Source organism: Sitophilus oryzae, unplaced genomic scaffold (assembly GCF_002938485.1).
Source record: "Sitophilus oryzae breed Bouriz unplaced genomic scaffold, Soryzae_2.0 scaffold_882_pilon_pilon, whole genome shotgun sequence".
NCBI classification, from domain to species: domain Eukaryota; kingdom Metazoa; phylum Arthropoda; class Insecta; order Coleoptera; family Curculionidae; genus Sitophilus; species Sitophilus oryzae.
Genome location: NW_022147508.1, coordinates 1,628,486 through 1,647,040, shown reverse-complemented (window position 1 = coordinate 1,647,040; position 18,555 = coordinate 1,628,486). Strand labels below are relative to the sequence as shown.

Here is an 18,555-nt window from a genome sequence, read left to right as displayed (position 1 = left end):
AATAAATTCTCGAAATTTTTTTTTCACCAAAATTATGCGATGTGGCGTTTTTTTAAAAGAGACAAAAAATGTACTAAATACTAGAGGGACCATTTCACGAAAGGAAAATTTGTCGTCGGTGGAGTTGAAAAATATTTATACCAAAATTATTGGTAAAACATGCTTTTTTCCAAATATGCTAATGAGTCAAAATCGTTCCATTTGAAAAAATTGAGATATGATTAAAAATGGGATTTGTGCATCTTTTAACCGGGCAGGGACAAGACAGGAAAAACATTAGACGATCAAATCTATTTTTCCATGGCTCCTTGAATAAAAAAGGCTGTACTTAAACTGCCGTTAAACGGTAGTTTACTAAAATGCCGTTAATAGGTATGACGTCGTTGACGTGACGCACTTGGCGGCTTTATGAAATATAGGAATTTTATAAGGACTAACCAACGCTATCCACCCCACCAAATAACCAACTTAACCAACGCAACTAACAACGGCACTGATAAAAAAAATATAAAAAACAAATATAAATTCGTAAAAACCAACCAACCTCACCAAATAACCAACTAACCAATGAATAACCACCCTCCAAATAACCACGCTAACCAACCCGCCAAATAACTAAACCAATCCACCAAAAAAGAAAAAAAAATATAAAAAAGTTTTGGTCAGCGTGAGATTTGAACCTCGGACCATTTGCTCACGAAGCGACAGCCTCAGCAACCGGCACTTGCAAAATGCTTATAGCTAGGCATTACTTTCCGCCGAAATGAACGACGCACATAGGAGTATATTTATATCATAAATTCGCGCAAAAGTCGATAATATCAAGTAGGCCGTGAACGTTTTGATTTGTGTTATTTTCTTAGCATAGAAACAGGTTTAACAAATGACAGATACCAAACATCTCACCGTGTCACACTCCACCTGGTATGGTAGTCAGAATTCTGCCAATTTTTCTCTGTTTTGGAAGGTTATGTTTTTGATAGTTTTTTTTCTGGAATTGTTAGTTTGTGTGCTGACTTGTGGACAACACGTTACCTATATATGGAAGGCCAAGACTATGCCAACACTATAACTAATTCCTTTGAAATAATTAAGTTTCCTTTGTTTTATTCAGAGTATACCATATTGCAAAAAACTTCATTTCGCATATTGTTTCGTTATTACTTTTCTTTTTCTTCGTTTATTACTTTTTGTACGTACCTGTATTCTATCTTTAACCGTAAACTACTATATCACATTTATAATTTTTTCTTCTTTGATCCATCCACATTTTTTTTTGGAGACGTTAGTGGAACCCCCTGTATATAGCACGGAGTTCATTAGTATTTTTTTTAAATATAAAATGTTGTATTTTAGAATGATATTTTTAATTAAATAAACGTATTTTAGACCGAAAAAAATAATAAAATAATTTTGCACGCATTTTTGCCATAAATACTCCTATGTGCGACGTCACAATATCTATTAACGGTATTTTAGTAGGCTACCGTTTAACGGCTGTTTAAGTACATCGAATAAAAAATAGTGTTTTAACAAAACCATGTTTAGATTGAAATTTAAAATAAGATTTTTTTTAAAGCGAAAATGTCAAAAGTTGACATATGATATGTCATTCTATTCAGAGTGCCATTTTCTATCGAATAAAGTAAAAAAATACCGAGGGTGTTATTTAAAAATCGGTATGTTGTAGTTCTTTCCGGTGAAACAGGAAGTGACCAAAAACAATTGAATACGTCAATCAATCCTAATTTATGTCATATATACTAACATACCAAATCTCGTTTTTTCATCTGAAAAAATAAAAAAGTTATAGGGGTGAGCCACTTTACCCGGTATAGGTATTAGATAGGTATAGAGATTTATCAATTTCCAAAATGGATAATTTCATAATATGTAACTGCAAACAGAACACTTTTGTGTTTTAGTGTTAACTTCAGAAAATGTGATCGAGTATACTTTTTACACTTGTACAAAAAAATCGTATAGACCGTTATCTAATTACACTTTATTAAAAAATACAACAATAATATTCTTAGATACTAATAAGTACTTTACAAAAATAAATAATATGCCACAAGCACTACTATATAAACAATATAATTGCTCAACTATTGTCAAAGGCTATCGAGATTGCCTTTATTTATTAATTTAACCCCTGGGCAAATACCCTTTGCGATACCGTTTTATTTAGGGAATAGTTCTTCGATAGAGAAACGCGTAAATACCCTTCCTATAAATTCCAAAACGGTTTTTCCGATGGTCTGTTCCACATTTGGTCTTAGGTCATTAAGTAGTTCCTCCATGTTATCATTTAATATGCGATTGGTTTGCTCAGTAAGTTCGGGATTGTTTTTAAACAAATTGTAAAACTGGAAGTTCGGTTTTCCAAAATCCATTCCCTCGATGGCGATATCTGTGAGTTTCAGGTACTGTTTGTCTTGGTTAACGTATCGTTCGCCATTTACGGTTGCCATCACACGACAATTTGCTGCAAAGAAGAAAATATTATTTCAAATCTTTTTATTTCTAAACTTTTACAATAGTTACTTCACATAATTATACTCTAATATAAATTATTAGACATTTGAATTATAAATTATGTCTCTAGGCTAGATAACTCATTTTTACCACAAAAACTTAGTTAATGGGTGGTCGAAATTGGTCTGTTTTAACAGAGAAAACCTATTTCCTGACTAGATAGAACAATAGGTATGTCATTTCGAGACTCGATTTTTAAAACATCTTTAAAGTGATAAACCGCCTGAAGATATTTTCACTGCCAACTGAGATATGGGGTCTTTTTGAATTTTAGACCATTTTAAAAATTCTGTAAAAATATTCTTCGGACATTTTTTTAAACACAATCCAGTGGTGTAGTCAGTTTCTTTCTATACTTTCTCTTTTTGTCAGGAATATTTTTTTCAAATGGAAATTATAGTTGGCTATGAATTTTAAAAAATACTTGCGTTTAACCATTTCCAACGATCTAGTCATGGGTATCTATTTATAAACATGAATTAAATATTAGGTGTTTTATCTTTATATCGAACCGGGTCTTGATTTTGTGTTAATTTATTTGCTGAATTAATGCTATTTTTTATCTCAATTTAGTTCAAACCAATCCTTAGGCAGAAAAATAAATTTATAACTTTTTATCCACGGAAAGAACTAAATGCCATCATTTTTAAGTTAAAACTAAAAGAGTTTCGAAATTCCGTTGTCTCAATTTATTTTCCTTTCACAACGTTTCGGTCAGTAGTATCACTGACCGTTATCAAGTTTGAACTAAAGTAAATCCTAAAACTACTGAGCTTATACAGAACTTATACTAGAGCCGAGCCCTTGAATTTGGTGGGTTCAGTAAAGCATCAGGTTTTTCACCAAGAAAACCTGCATTGGAGCGTTTTAAGAGTGGTTGCCATTTTGTTGAAATTTCCATACTTGGATTGCTAAAGATGTTTATTGTTTTATTGTTTATTGAAATGAATACGGCCTCTTTAAATTTGCGCTTTTTCCAATGGGGTTCCTTGTGGGCAACCCGTGCTTCCGACCATTTTATCTTATGGTGCTTGGACCACACATGATCTGTAATGCCCGACTTCATTGTTTCACCTCTTTGCGTATGTTTTTTATGTTCGTCAAGTACATCTAGAGGACATTTTGCTCTCCAATATACGACTCACCACACTCGCAAGGTACCTGGGAGATGCACTCTTTCTCTTGGTTTGATGAATCAGCTTTTGTTTTTGTTGGGAGCGGACACTTCTTTCGAGTAGTCCCAGACTTAAAAACAGTTTTAATTTTATAATGCCTAGCTATTCGCCTGATTTTCTCCGATGTTCCTTTCACATATGAAATCGTCAAGAGAGAGAGAGAGAGAGAGCATCCTCCTCAGGCTGGCGTACCAATAAAACGGACCTGCAAATGGATATAATATTGTCTAAGGATTTTGCAGAGTAACCATTCTGAAGCAAATCGGTTTTAATATTATTTAGTTCCGAATTCAGAGATTCTTGGTCACTGCATATACTTATTGCTCTATGACATAGTGTTTTAACTATACCTATTTAGGTTACTGCAGAATGGTTCGACGATGTTGGTTTTCTATATAAAGCAACTGGAACGGAACCGATAAACAGTTGGATTCCGTTCTTAATCATCTTAATTCACGAAAGAACTCGATCAGATTCACGATTGAGAAAGAGAAAAACTGTCTGCCGTTTCTGGATGTTCTTGTCAGTAGAAGTGATGGATCCATTAGCAAGCATCATTTCCAAGCCAATTGCACGCTTTTTTTTTGATCATACGGTATTACTTCTGATGTAAGTTGACGTTTTTAAGGCTGAATAGAAATTAAAAAGAAACGCTAAATAAAAAGTCGTTTAAGTATTTTTTTGCGGCGATTCCTCAGTCATCATAATGATTTACTGACGAGTGTCTGTGTGCAAATATTTCCTGGGCTGGCAGATATCGATAAAAGAAATTGTAAAAGTCCAAAGTAGGCGAGTTGTTTTACTTTGAAAATGTTTGCGTTTTTTTTTTTGTTTCTCCAAATTTAGGCTGGATGCATACACAAAGAGCAAAACTGTTTTTGTCTCAAGCAATCAGGATGATCTTACTTATATTTCCATCTGCAGGACCTGAACCATCCAAATTAAAGAACAGCACTTTTCCAAAAATAGAATAATGCGCTTTAATTCTAATGTGAGGGAAGGACATATCGAATTTGATCTTATCTTCGTCCAGGTCGATATCGAATTTTCTTATTGTAAATTTATCTGCATCATAGATCTCTACATTCTAAAAATAAATTTATTATAGAAAATTAATATAAAAAATGATGAAATTATTTTGCTATACCTCAAATTTTGCTATGAATCCAGCACCCGCATCCAAACCAACTTCTGGAAGGATCAGCGGGTCCATTTTAGGCAATCTAAACTCCGGAATGCCTGATTTGAGATGAGGCTTGACATTTTGGATCGCTTTCAACATACATTTTGTAAAATCTGTATCGTCTTGATGGCATTTATCTACATATGTTGCTAAAAATTGTAATTGATATTATTTACTTAGCTGGTGTATATTAATTACAATTAGAATAATTTACTTAAAAAAGTCAATTGAAACGTACATGCAGAATTAGATTTCGCCAAAAAATTCTTCTTGTAAATGTAAAAGAATGACACTTATAGCACCCAGTGTTTGTTTTCCACAAAAGTAACCTATATACAGGGTGATTCACGGCCATGGTAAGTTAAATGTTTATGAAGAACAAGTGATATTATTTTTTTTAAATTGGATTTTTGCATAAAGGCGCCTGTTTCATGTGTTTTTTTTTCAGCGTTACAGTGTTCCCTTCATACTTATAAGCGATATCATCTTTATTATTTTAAATGGAACATTCTGTATATTATAAATAAAACATTAAACTATAACATAAAACATTTAAAATTGACAAAACACGATCGTATTCAGAGTAATTGAAATTCGACCCCCACCATTGGAATCTAGGAAACTATAGGAGATGCGAAGATGATTACATTAGGATAAAATTTTGCATTAATATGCGGAATAATATGCCGTTTAGAAACAATTAAAATTCCGAGTAGTTCTGGTGATATTCCAGTAAAACCGAAAATTAAAGATTTCGATTTAATTTTTTCCTGAGGTTATTTGACAAGATAACCCAAAATTAAAACCACATTTTCATTGCCATGTTTTTCCATCTGTCATCCGATATTTCGTCTTCTGATTTAATTTTTTCCTGAGGTATCATCAACTTTATGTTTTCTCATAGGTGTCATATTAGATTTTTATACATCTGAATAGATAAATTCATTGCAATTTTGACAATTTTAAAGGCTATAACGCTTTCAAACGTCAATAATTTGTAAAAAACATTTTATCAATAAGCGGCTTTGGATGTTTGAAAGAAATGCGCGACATGTGAGAACTTTATTACACATTTGACAAAAATAAAGCAAAAACAAGGTTAATACTCCGCAGACAGGAAGGAAGATTCTCCGTGAGAAGCCTCGAATATTTCAATTGGCTCGCAAATAAGACTACTAAGTTTCCCGCTTGTTTACTATATTGTTTACTATATTTAATAATAGTAATGAAAGTACTTTTACAAACTGTGGCATGTCCAATAGTAATAATAGAACTATTTGAAGCGCATATAATCCCAGGCACTTTAGGGAAGTTAAACCTCAAGTTCGTTTCTCGATGTGTGGGCTAGCATTAACGGTGATTGATTATTATTAGGACCTCATTTCCTCAATAAACATTTAACTGGAGCAAAACACATCTGCTGTTTTTGAGAACCTAATATTGAGAATACTTTGACGATTTACCTCTGGCACATTTTAATATGTACATACATACATACATACTGCCATTACTCGCTGACGAGTATTCGACACGCATCAAAAGATGGTCACGCAAGGGGTTTTCTTTCATGAGCTTTTCTGTGACTGAAAAGCCCGATACGTGATGTTATTTGCCTACCGCATTCAACAATTTCATTGCTTTGTTGCCTCTTTACTTTTTGGTTGTCGCTGTTAACTGAGTTTACAATTCTTCTCCATTGAGTTCTATTGTTACCATACCATCATGTGGTATACGGCACAGAATATACTAACGAAAAAGAAGCCCAAGTTCCTTGTAATAAATTCGGTTCCATTTTCGTAACGCCATCTCTCGATATAGCTGACATTATAGGTTAGCCAAAGGGGTGCGGGGCCGGGGGGAATTGTATAATACACTTTTTTATTTTAATTATTTTTATTCGCCATTTGCAATTTTATTTTTAAAACATATTATGTGAAACAATCACATAATATGTCTTAAAAATAAAATTACAAACGGAAACAAAAGGAATTAAATAATCTGAAAATCTACAAAGTTTATTGATAAAAAAGTTAGGCTATGCAAATTGATAAGTATATTAAGTATAACCTCTTTGGTATAACATTGTTAAACAAACATTAACAAATCATAATATATCAGATCATAGAACTAAAAAAAGTACTATTACATAAAAACAAGTGATACAATACTTCAAAATTAATTTTAACATAATATCAAAACCGAAAAATCAAACTGCAAACACAACCACACTTATCACAACAGAAATTAACACACACTTCCGCGGCAAATGTCCAAGAAAGACTGATCATTCTGATTGGTCCTGGTCCGGTCGTAGCTCACGTCGTATTGTCGGTAAGCAAAATCCCTGTCCAAATATTTTGACGATCAGCGCCATCATCCGTCATAATTGGGAAACTTTTGCTGGAACCATTTTTAATATTTCACTTACATGGCCCTGGTATACGGATGCTTCCAAAACCAAAGCAGGGACAGGGATAGGAGTATTTGGGCCGAAAACTGAATATTCCGAACCAATGGGCACCTACCCCAGTATCCTTCAGGCAGAAATTTGCGCTATCGAAAGATGCGTACAATTTATCTTAGATAGGAACTATCGAAAACAGGAAATTGCCATCCTATCCGATAGTCACGCGATCAACTCAGTAACCATCAATTCGAAGTTGGTTAAAGAATGCCTTGAGAAGCACAACAAATTAGGCAAAGAAAATAAAGTCCTCCTACTCTGGGTGCCTGCTCACCAAGGAATAGAAGGCAATGAAAAAGCAAATGATCTATCTAGAAAAGGAGCGAACACTCCACTAACTGGACCAGAACCGTTCTGTTTTCCAAACGGGAACCAACTGAAAGCGGAACTGAAGAATCTGGAAGACTCCATCCGTAACTTGGAATGGGTGTCCTCCAACGGTCTAAGACACTCGAAAAAGTTCCTTAGAACTTATGACCGAGAAAAATCAAAGGTTTTCCTTGATTTAAGTAAAAACAATCTTCGGATTGTCACGGGGTTTCTAACAGGACACTGTCTCCTCAACGAACACCTCAGTAGGCTGAAACTGAGAAACAACGGCGAATGCAGATTTTGTGGGGAAAATGGGGAAACACCAGAACACCTTATCACTGAGTGCGCCGAGACGACGACCATTCGTGCCATGAACCTTGGTACGTCTGATGTCGAGGATAGAGAGCTGGCCTCTGTGGAGCCTTCTCAGATACTGGCTTTTCTTAAAGCCCTGAGACTGTATGATGAGTTATAACTCGTTATAACTCAAGAAAGGGGAACACACAATAGATCTATAAGGTCGCGGTGATTAACTCCCCTCCTAAACATTCTACATTCTACAAGGTGTTTTCTTTTATGAGCTTTTCTGTGACTGAAAAGCCCGATACGTGATGTTATTTGCCTACCGCACTCCGGACATTCAAAAATTTCATTGCTTTGTTGCCTCTTTACTTTTTGGTTGTCGCTGTTAACTGAGTTTACAATTCTTCTCCATTGAGTTCTATTGTGAACTACTTCTTCCCAATGAATTTGTATGTTAATCCCCAATCCATGTTTAATATGTACCAATTCCAACACGACGAGGCTCCTCCACATAACAGTGGAGCAGTTACTGCCTTATTAAACCAAAAATTCCAACATAGCTTATTGGGAAATAAAAGACCTGTCAAATGGTAAGCCTGATCTCCTGACCTTACCGTTTTGGACAAATTTTTGTGGAGCACCTTGGAAAATAAAGTGCATTGGCAGCAAGATTATCAAATAGTGTTAGATGTTAGAAATATTATAACGCTGTTTCGAGTTATTAGATAAAGGGATATAACTAGAATATCAATAATTTAAATCAACCGACACGATTATGTATTCAGGAAAAAGAACCACCAGTTTGAACACTTACTTATTTTAGCTTAAATTAAGGGATTATCTACTATTATACCTATCTATTCGAGTTTCCATGTATCTCCGTTGGTTTTTAAGAAGCGCAAACCTTTACTAAATGTTCACCTAATTTTTCCAAATTATTAAAAATTATTGGCGTTTAAAAGCCACTATGCATAACTTGTTGTACACCGTTACAATCGCAATGAATTAATTAGGCGTGTAAAAATCGAATAAGGTGCCTATAAGAAAACATAAAGTTGATGATGGTGGTCAAAAGACGAAACATCGGATGACAAATCTGATAACACTGTTGTGTAGTTGGAAAAAATTGGCAATGAAAATGTGCTTCTAATTTTGAGATACCTCGTCAAATAACAAAATAAAAATCTTCAATTTACGGTTTTTCTCGAATCGGCATATTATGAAGCAGAGCTGCAAGCTCACAGAAAACTTAAGTCTTTTTTTATTTAAATCATTTTAATGACTGAAGTCATTTGATTTTAAGTCATTTTTCAAAAGCTATTCATCATTTTTAAAATCGGATTTAAGTCTTTATTTTAAGTCTTTTTTTTCAAGATTTGTGATTTAAACCTTTATTCCGAAATAGAAACTGATTTAAGTCTTTTTATAAAAGACTTAAGTCATCAAAAAAATTTTAGCCTTAAAGTTTTATAAAAGGCTTACGTCAGATTTTTATATATTTTTATGATAAATTTTAACAACAGCATTTCGTTTTCACACACCTGGTCTTCTTAGTTCCTGAAATACAAGGCGAATTTTAAAATGTTGTATTTTTCGACCCTCTTCGTGTCTTGGTTTTAGTTGCGCCACTGAATTTTACTTGGAAATCTCTATGGAGCTCGATTTTCACCTTTTCGATAAGTTATAATGTCCGAGATATGAGGAGAGTCGAAAAATGCAACGATTTCAATTTCGCCCTATATTTCAGGAACTAAGAGTGCGAGGACAAAAAATATGAGTGTACCATTTTTAGTTTCATAAAAAAGTAGCATAGTAATGTGAAAACCGCGTCTTCGTACTTCTGCTCATAAACGAGAAACCCTGTAAAACACGCAAAAATGGGTCATCCTGTAAAAAGTACCACAAAATTTAATTTAATATAAGTTGTGTTTTATGTTCTTTATGTTTATTTTTTTATTATTAATGATATTAGTTACTCTGTAAATAAATCATTTTGTTTTAAGTGGTTTTATTCTCATCTGTACCTACAATAAATTAATAATGATACCTGATAAGAAAATCGCTAATTAGTAATACAAGAAAATTAATACTAACATTTAAAAAAGGTACTTAAATTGAATTCTGGTTGTCTTGAATTGAGGGTAATAATATTGATTTAAGTCAAATACACGAATAACCGAAATATCTGCGTCATGTATAGACAACATATTAATTAGCGATAATATACTGATTTTGTTACCGGAGTAATGAATTCATGTCTATCTGACCATCATGGTATATACATAAATCTGAATATTGCAGAGGTGAGTCCGGCTCCTCAAATTTTTAAGGTAAGAAGTTTAACAGCCAGGGCTTTGAGTTGCATAAAGCGGAAATTGTTAGATTTAGACTGGGCAGACTATTTTAACTCGAATGACATTGAGTTTTTGTCAAAATTTTTAGTAATAAATGTTCAAATTTTAATAAATAAACACTTACCCTTGAAAACGGTTAGGAATAGGAATAATAATCCTCCTGTTCCCTGGTATAATAGTGAGCTCAAAGAAAAAAGAAGGCAAATGCAAGTTGTAAAATGCATTGCTGACGGATTAAATAGTGTAGAGTATAGCGCCTACTACCGGTTACTGCGGGGAGATTATAAAAAGTCGATCATTATCGCAAAAAAGAATGCCTACAGTAATTATGTAAATTCATCAAAATCGAAAGCAAAAAGTGCCTGGAAAATTATCAACCTCGAGAGAAATCATCAGGCAAGATCGAGAAACAACTCTGATATAAAAGCTGGGGAATTCAACGAGTATTTTCTGGAAATAGCATCTAAAATTGTAAGCGAATTGTCCATTGATCAAAATATTCAGAACGAATTGATTGGAAATATATTAATGAACAACAGCACTTTTGTTTTTTTGCCAATAGACGGAATGAACAATATGGAATGCTGTTAATGCGCTGAAAGATTCGGCTTCATATTATGATATTTATGATATAAGTAGCAATATTTCGAAAAGCATTTCAAATGAAATTATCCAGCCTATGGTTCATCTTTTTAACATTTGTGTTGAAAAGGGCAATTTTCCCAATCTTTTTAAATTATCTAGAGTGGTTCCAATTTTTAAAAAAGGAGACGAAGATTCAGTGTCGGACTATCGCCCCATATCGATTGTTCCCGTTTTTGGCAAAATATTTGAAAAAATTATTAAAGTTAGATTAATGGATTTTTTCGAGAGAAACGATTTGATCGACTTTTCACAGTTCGGCTTCCGGGAGGGGCGATCTGCGGTTCAGGCTGTTGGTAGGGTTGTGTCGGACATAGTCGAGGGCTTTGAAAGGGGAGAGCTGGTAAATCTAATGCTATGCGATCTCACTAAGGCGTTCGACTGTGTATCGCATGCGATCCTGATTGACAAGTTGTACAGATATGGTGTTAGAGGTGTTGTCTGCAATTGCTTAAGTCATATCTCGACGGGCGTAGACAGTGCGTGGACTTTGGCAATGCGGTTTCTGAAGTAGGTTTGATGGAGAGTGGTGTGCCACAGGGATCTGTACTGGGACCACTGCTCTTTATTATTTATATTAATGACCTTTTTAATTATCTTATACCAAATAAGTGTCGAGCGTTTGCAGATGACAGTTCAATGTCTTGTAGAAATAAAAACATGGATCTGCTAGTGACTGAAAGCGAAAGGTTGATGAAACGTGCGGAGACTTGGTTCACGCATAATTGCTTGAAACTGAATCGCGATAAAACGCAAAACATATTTTTTTCCTCCAGATGGTCTAAGGATATAGAAATGAATAGTGCTAAACTATTGGGTATTACACTGGATAGTACACTCAGTTGGGTACCATATATTGAAAATCTTAAACGCAGACTTTCGTCGGTGGTATACTTGATGCGTAAACTTAAAGCGTTAATCTGCCAGGAGTCTTTGTTGAATTCGTACTATGCCTTGTTTCATTCCCATATGTCCTATGAAGTGGCTTTGTGGGGGAACTCGACAAATTCTATTCAAATATTTCGGTTGCAAAAAAGGGTAATTAGAATATTATGTGGTGTTGGCTATCGAGATACATGTAAGCCGCACTTTATTAGACTGAATATACTTACACTGCCTGCTCTGTATATATTAAATCAACTTTTGGAAGTTCATAAAACTAAATCTTATCTGACAGTTAACTCTGACTGTCATAATTATGGAACAAGATCTGCCAATCTAATACGAACCAATTTCTATAGACTGGATAAATCAGCTAGAAACTCTCTACGCATTGATTTATACAACCGTCTTCCAATGGAATTAAAAACTCTATGTTTTAATAAATTTAAATATAAGCTTAAGACATTTTTAGAGAAATCTGGAATTTATATCGTGGATGAGTTTATAGAGCAGGTAGATGGGAACTTAGATTTAATTTGATTTATTTGTACAAAAATTCTTAAATTGTTGTTTGTCTTGTATTTAATGTAACACACTTTGCCTCCGTGTATTGTTTTTTTTTCTAACTTTTAGTATTTTTATGAATTCTTATCTGTTTGTTATTTACTCTGACCTGCTACAATTATACATTGTATAAATACGTAGTCAATAAAGATTTATTTATTATTTATTTATTTATTTGACTGACTTAACTTGCAGATCAACATGGTTTAAGTCAAAAATATAGACTTAAGTCATAAAAACGACTTTAATAACATTATATTGATTTAAGTCTTGACGAAAATGACTTGACTTGAAATAAACTGATTTAAGTCAAAGACTTAAATCATTTGTACTTTATGTTGAATTTGACTTAAGATTTAAATCATTTTGATTTTAGAAATGTCTTAAGACTTAAGTCTTTTTAAACCTGACTTGTTGCAGCTGTTATGAAGCATATTAAAACACAAGTTTGCCCCATTTTTTGCCCTTCCTTGTATTTTCCATTGTTTTCGAGATACCAATATCGTGGGGTCGAATTTGAATTACCCATAGTCAAAGTATTAGCTCCATTATGCTATAATACAAACTTTATTTATTCTATATGAACTTTCTTAGTAATGACCAAATTTCCTTTTATCTCTTCTTCGAATTTTAAAAAGCATAATTGTGAAGAAATGCCAAGAATTTAGTTTACATGTGGGAGCATTTATTTATTTCTGAATCACCATTACAGCCTTTGTTTTGTTTTTACTTGCCCTGGTTTTAGCGCCGATTAGTATTCACAATAGTACTCTACGGTGTTGAGCAATTATAAAAATTAATTATTATTATACCCATATCCGAATTACTCAATTTATTCTATTACATGACTATATTTTAATCAAGGGTCATGTTATGAACAAACTGTTAATCATACATATCGGTATGACAAAGTGTTTGCTATGGCACGATGTGTACGTTTAGGCAATAGTTTAACATTGACATTGATTGTAATGCATGATAATATGTTTATGGTCTTGCTTTTGTCAATTTTTGGAGCGAATAAATATTGATATAAGAAATTTTAACAATGACGTTAATATTTTTCATAGGTTGTTTTGGGAAAATTTGTTCTTGAAAAATATTTTTCTCAAATATGGTTACCTTAAGATATGGTATTTATAGACATTTACTATGTAAATAAATAGTATAACCAATTTTAAAAACAATGTTTAAATTGCTATTACGAACAAATAACTGACAAATATTATCGAATACATATCGTCTTAGCAAACTGATATAATTTAGACGATCGACCAATTCAACTATAGCAAACTATATTTACTCAGAAATTGAATTTTATTTTTTATTTCATCCAACAAATTTATGTATGTCTTCATTCCGCTACTTTCTGAACATCAGAAAATACAAAAAAATTTCTGCTAGAACTTTATAAAATATGATAGATAATTATGAATCAAGTGGTGGCATGGATCTGCTAATCGGAGCTATGCTCTATATTCTATGCTCTATGCTCTATGCTCTATACTCTATACTCTATACTCTATACTCTATACTCTATACTCTATACTCTATACTCTATACTCTATACTCTATACTCTATACTCTATACTCTATACTCTATACTCTATACTCTATACTCTATACTCTATACTCTATACTCTATACTCTATACTCTATACTCTATACTCTATACAATTCTCTTCGCCGGTCATCAAGTTTTAATAAAAAGAGACTGAGATGATGGTCAGCTACATGTTGAGGCTGCTCGAGAAAGAGTGGGAAGAATTTGGAGTGGTAAAAAATATGAAAAAGACCAAATACACGTCTTTAGGAAACGACGATGATAGTCATTTCGATATTGCTATGGACAAAACAATAAAACACTGCTCCAAATTTAATTAACTTGGAGTAACCCTTTCCTCAAATTTTTCGTAAACTAAAATAAATTCAGTTTTTGTTTGTTTTATAACATACATATATGTAGATTTAGATATAGGTTAGTTTAGGTTTACTGGGGTTTGAGATCATGTTTGATCCTTCACTCGGGGGCCTTGAGCCCCTTGCCATACCCCTGTTATCTGTTATTGTTGTACCAAACCTTCCTCTCATTCTTTCTTTGCATTAAAGCACTTCCAGCTCTTTGCAAAGTTCCCGATGTCGCTGACGTTGGCTTCTGCTGCTTCTTCTAGTCCTTGAGTACCAGAACGGACAGTAGCAGAGCTGGTGCTCTATGGTTCCTTCTTCCTCTCTGCATTCTCTGCAATAGTCGTCGTTGTAAATCTTTCATCTCACGAGGTTTACCCCCGTGGGGCAGTTTCCAGTGATGACACCGACAATTATGCGTACTAGGTTCTTTTTGTGCTCTAGAAGTTGTTTTGTCATTTTGCTATCTACCAGTAGCAATAGTCTTCGAGCGGTAGCACAGCCTCACGGTGTTGCCACATCTCTTGCATGCTTGGCTTTGATGGTAGTTCCTATAGCTTCATTGAGTATGTTGATCGTCACAAGTGGTGCGTCTCCATCTGCCCTGGTCCCCTCTTTGGCGAGTCTGTCTGCTTCTTGATTGCCGGTCCACCACATTGCTGTGGCCTGGCACCCAACACAGAATAGCCCCGCCTTGACGCAGCCAGGACAGTGCTTCTCAGCAGTCCATCACAATTTTCGATCTCACTGATTTTTTGGAGATGCCTTTTAAAGCGCCCAAGTTGTTAGAGTACCATATCCCCTGTTGGTTAAACATATCCCTATTGGTTTATCAGCGATCTTCTCTCGTATACAACTGACCGCTTTCTTTATGGCGTAAACTTCTGCTTGTAGAACATTACTGCCGATAGCCTTAAAGATCGTCGGATGTTTAGTTCCTCTTAGATATAGATGTAACGAACTCGTTTACTCTAGGAGCCTCTAGTGATTTTAAACTGCTTTTATCGATAGATATAATATTGGCTCCAAGCCTCTTATAATGCTTATATTTATTAGAGGCTCAAAAGGCACTAATTCATCCTTTAAAAGTGCAAGGTTCTGTTGCAAAATTGTGCCACACAATCGCAACAAGGGTATACTTCGTTTCGTTATTTCCGTCGCATTTTCATAGGTAAATGATATCTTAGCAGCTTAGCAGTATTATGCAATTGTGCAAGTGAGGAGGCTTGCAAGGATTTTTCCATTAAAATTTGTATATTTTTTATATAATATTTTTCAAAAATACATTTTTTGTAATATTTTTGCTTATATTTTGCTGAGGGTTTTTTTTCAGTAGGTCTTTTTCCACATTACGGATATAATCTTCAGAACTTTTAGGTTATGCTAGTGGAAGGTTAGTGTCCATAAAGAAAAGAGTAACTACATTATACCTATGCTACTCACATCTTTAATACTCCAAATTCGATGTACTTTATTCAGTGAGTGGGCAGTTGTTGCTTAATGGATCATCTAGATTTGATACAATTATTCGCATTGATAAAATGAATGATTTATTATAATAATTGGTCTAATTGCGTTAATGATAGCCTTGATGTGAACTCACCTTGGGTGTATTAAAATTATATTGGCAGTTAAATATTATATTTCTGTAACCTTTATAACTCTGAACTGGAATTCGTTCCCACATGAGAGTATACTGATAAATTGTTAATAACAAAGATCTCTAGAGATAAAAGGATGGAACTCGGGATAAAATATTGTAGAGCTTTGGCCAAGCAATTTTGTGAACTTACAATTTGTCTCTGCATCTTTACACCTACTTTTTCCGATTCTAGGCCCATCTATAAACGTAATTGATGTTCTATTTATAGTTTTAGTTTGCTCTTATACAGTCCTTAGTTTATACACTCCAAGTTTATACAAACCAAGTAATGTTTGACTGGCACAGTGTTTATCACCTTAGTCAGAAATTGTAGCAGGTTTTAGCTAATCGGATTAAAATCAGTTATACAGTGTTTACATTACACATTAGACATTAGGACACATTAAACATTAGGAAAAGAACACATTTCCCCAGTTACTCCTAAATAAACAAGCTTCTATAATATTTACTTAGGTTTACCTTCCTTTAAGTAGTTCTGGCCGCAAAAACAATCCAAAAAAATACCTGAAAAGATGACGGAATTACTACTGACTGAGATCAAATAGAAATAGACCAAATTAACGGATGTTATTGATAAAGCACTTGAAGTAAAATAGACATGTAGTACGGCCAGACATGTAGACCGAAGAACAGATGGGCAAAACTACTATTGGAAAGGAAACCTATACGAACGGACAAACCGCACACGACATGAAGAGATGGCATAAAAAATCAGAAGGATATTCTCTGGATGAGGGAAGCAACCCACAGGCATAAATGGAAAACCGTGATCGCAGAATCACACATAGATATTTCGATGCGCCGATGCCGTTAACATTTATCTAAATGTGACTAGGGCTTCATAAATGTAGCTTCTTTTACTTTTAAATGATCAGAACTAATTTGCTCAGATTGACATTTAGTTCTCAATTTTTTTACGAGAGGTCTTGTTAGGAGAGGTCTTTCAGATCTGTTTGTGTTAGGTTTAAGAAGAAGGCTTTTACCCCTAATCTGGATGACTAGGTCTACTAAAAGTGGGAAAGTTGAATTGAGCAAATATTTCTGGATATATGTAAACAAGTACCGTTTGATCGAAAAAAACGTCTAGGGAATGACAATGAATAATAATTTTGTCGAGGCCATTCTCTACTAGTAACTTACTATAAATTGGCATAAAACTTGTCAAAAATTATCTCTAATGTTAGGGAGATTAAAAAAGGATAGATTGTTTCCAGACACACAAATCTATTTCCAAAAAACTCTTTTTTTTAGAGTAAATAGATAGCTTTATGTATCTGGAAATTCTATCCTTTTTTTAATCTTTTTATAATTAGTACTAGCGTGTACCCGCGACTTCGTTCGCGTCGAATTAATCATTTGTAATGGTGATGATAAAGCAAAGCAAGACAGTTTAAGCAGAACCGTGATTACTCAATGGTCATATTTGATGAAACACCCTGTATAAATTTTTAAAAAATCTTAAAATATGTAAAATAACAAAATAAAATATACGTGTTTAAGAGTTTTTCCGAAAAACTCACCGGTTTATAAATAAAAAATATTCTAATATTTGAGGGGTGGTTCCACCCCCTTAGAATTCAAGTTTCGAAAAATCCCTTCTTATCGAACATCTACACCCTAAAGTTAATCCGTTTCCAAAAATCAGCTTTTTACGTCAAGGAGTTTAAGCAGGATCGTGATTAATCAATGACCAGATTTTTCGAAACACCCCGTATACGTTTTTAAAAAATCTTAAAATATGTAAAAAAAGAAAATAAAATATACGTGTTTACGCGTTTTTTCGGAAACTTGAGCGTTTTTTATATAAAAAATATTGCAATATTTGAGGGGTGGTTTTCACATGTTCTGATAGTATTAGTTACTATTAATTGTATGTTTTAATGTATCCCTAGTTTTTCAAAATAATTATGATTTTAAGTGAAGAAAAAATAATACTCACGAAATTTCTTCACCCTTGCAGATAAACATAAACCACCAAACCAAATTAAACTGATAACTAATCTGTAAGCCATACTGTATCTTAACTATATAATCTTAACTAACCGGTCTTTAAAAATACACTAAAATACTTCTGTAGATATGCTTAGTTCTTATAGAATAGATCAATTAATTGTGGGGTCTAATTGAACTGTGTGGTCCTTTAAAACGAATCTCTTGTATATGCGCGAAGTTTTCGCGTTGACATTTTTTATCGTTAACGATTGGGGGAAATACGAACTATGAATATTAGTTCAAATAAGTAATTAAATTTTAATATGCCTCGATTTCATTGTAATGAAGCATTTTTTATACTATTCTTGTTCTTAAACAAATTAATGAAAAAAGAATGGGAATTTTGTTTGAAGTTTAGGAGAGGTTTAAATTGTTTCAACTGTCATTATTTGAACATTAAATCTCAATTATTAAATTTAAATAGAGCAGTTTATCTATGCTATGAAAATAGATTTGTTATATATTCAGAAAAATATTTTAATAATACGAGGTGGCGCCTCTCATACGACGCGGAGGCTCAAATGGGAACGACTTTGTTTGTATTGAAATGATATTTTGTGAGCATATGTACAGGGTGG

The 18,555-nt window shown here is 33.6% G+C and overlaps 1 protein-coding gene across 1 annotated transcript; it reads right to left on the bottom strand.

Annotated features, from left to right (window-relative positions):
* Positions 1-1,985: 1,985 nt before the first annotated feature.
* On the bottom strand, positions 1,986-18,095 carry LOC115890569. Its single transcript, XM_030910837.1, has 4 exons — positions 17,925-18,095; positions 4,861-5,045; positions 4,620-4,800; positions 1,986-2,488 (listed from the first exon to the last, which is right to left on the bottom strand). Exons 1-4 carry the CDS (start codon positions 17,995-17,997, stop codon positions 2,184-2,186), a joined length of 744 nt encoding a protein of 247 aa, XP_030766697.1. The 5' UTR covers positions 17,998-18,095; the 3' UTR covers positions 1,986-2,183.
* Positions 18,096-18,555: the final 460 nt, after the last annotated feature.

What these genes read in the sequence shown, in the direction of transcription:
- LOC115890569 (XM_030910837.1), bottom strand. Translation starts at nt 17,997, where the DNA reads ATGGCTTACAGATTAGTTATCAGTTTAATTTGGTTTGGTGGTTTATGT. An exon ending in GATTCATAGCAAAATTTGAG is followed by an intron (nt 4,801 to 4,860) that starts GTATAGCAAAAT and finishes ATTTATTTTTAG; the next exon opens with AATGTAGAGATCTATGATGC. An exon ending in TCCTGCAGATGGAAATATAA is followed by an intron (nt 2,489 to 4,619) that starts GTAAGATCATCC and finishes TCTTCTTTGCAG; the next exon opens with CAAATTGTCGTGTGATGGCA.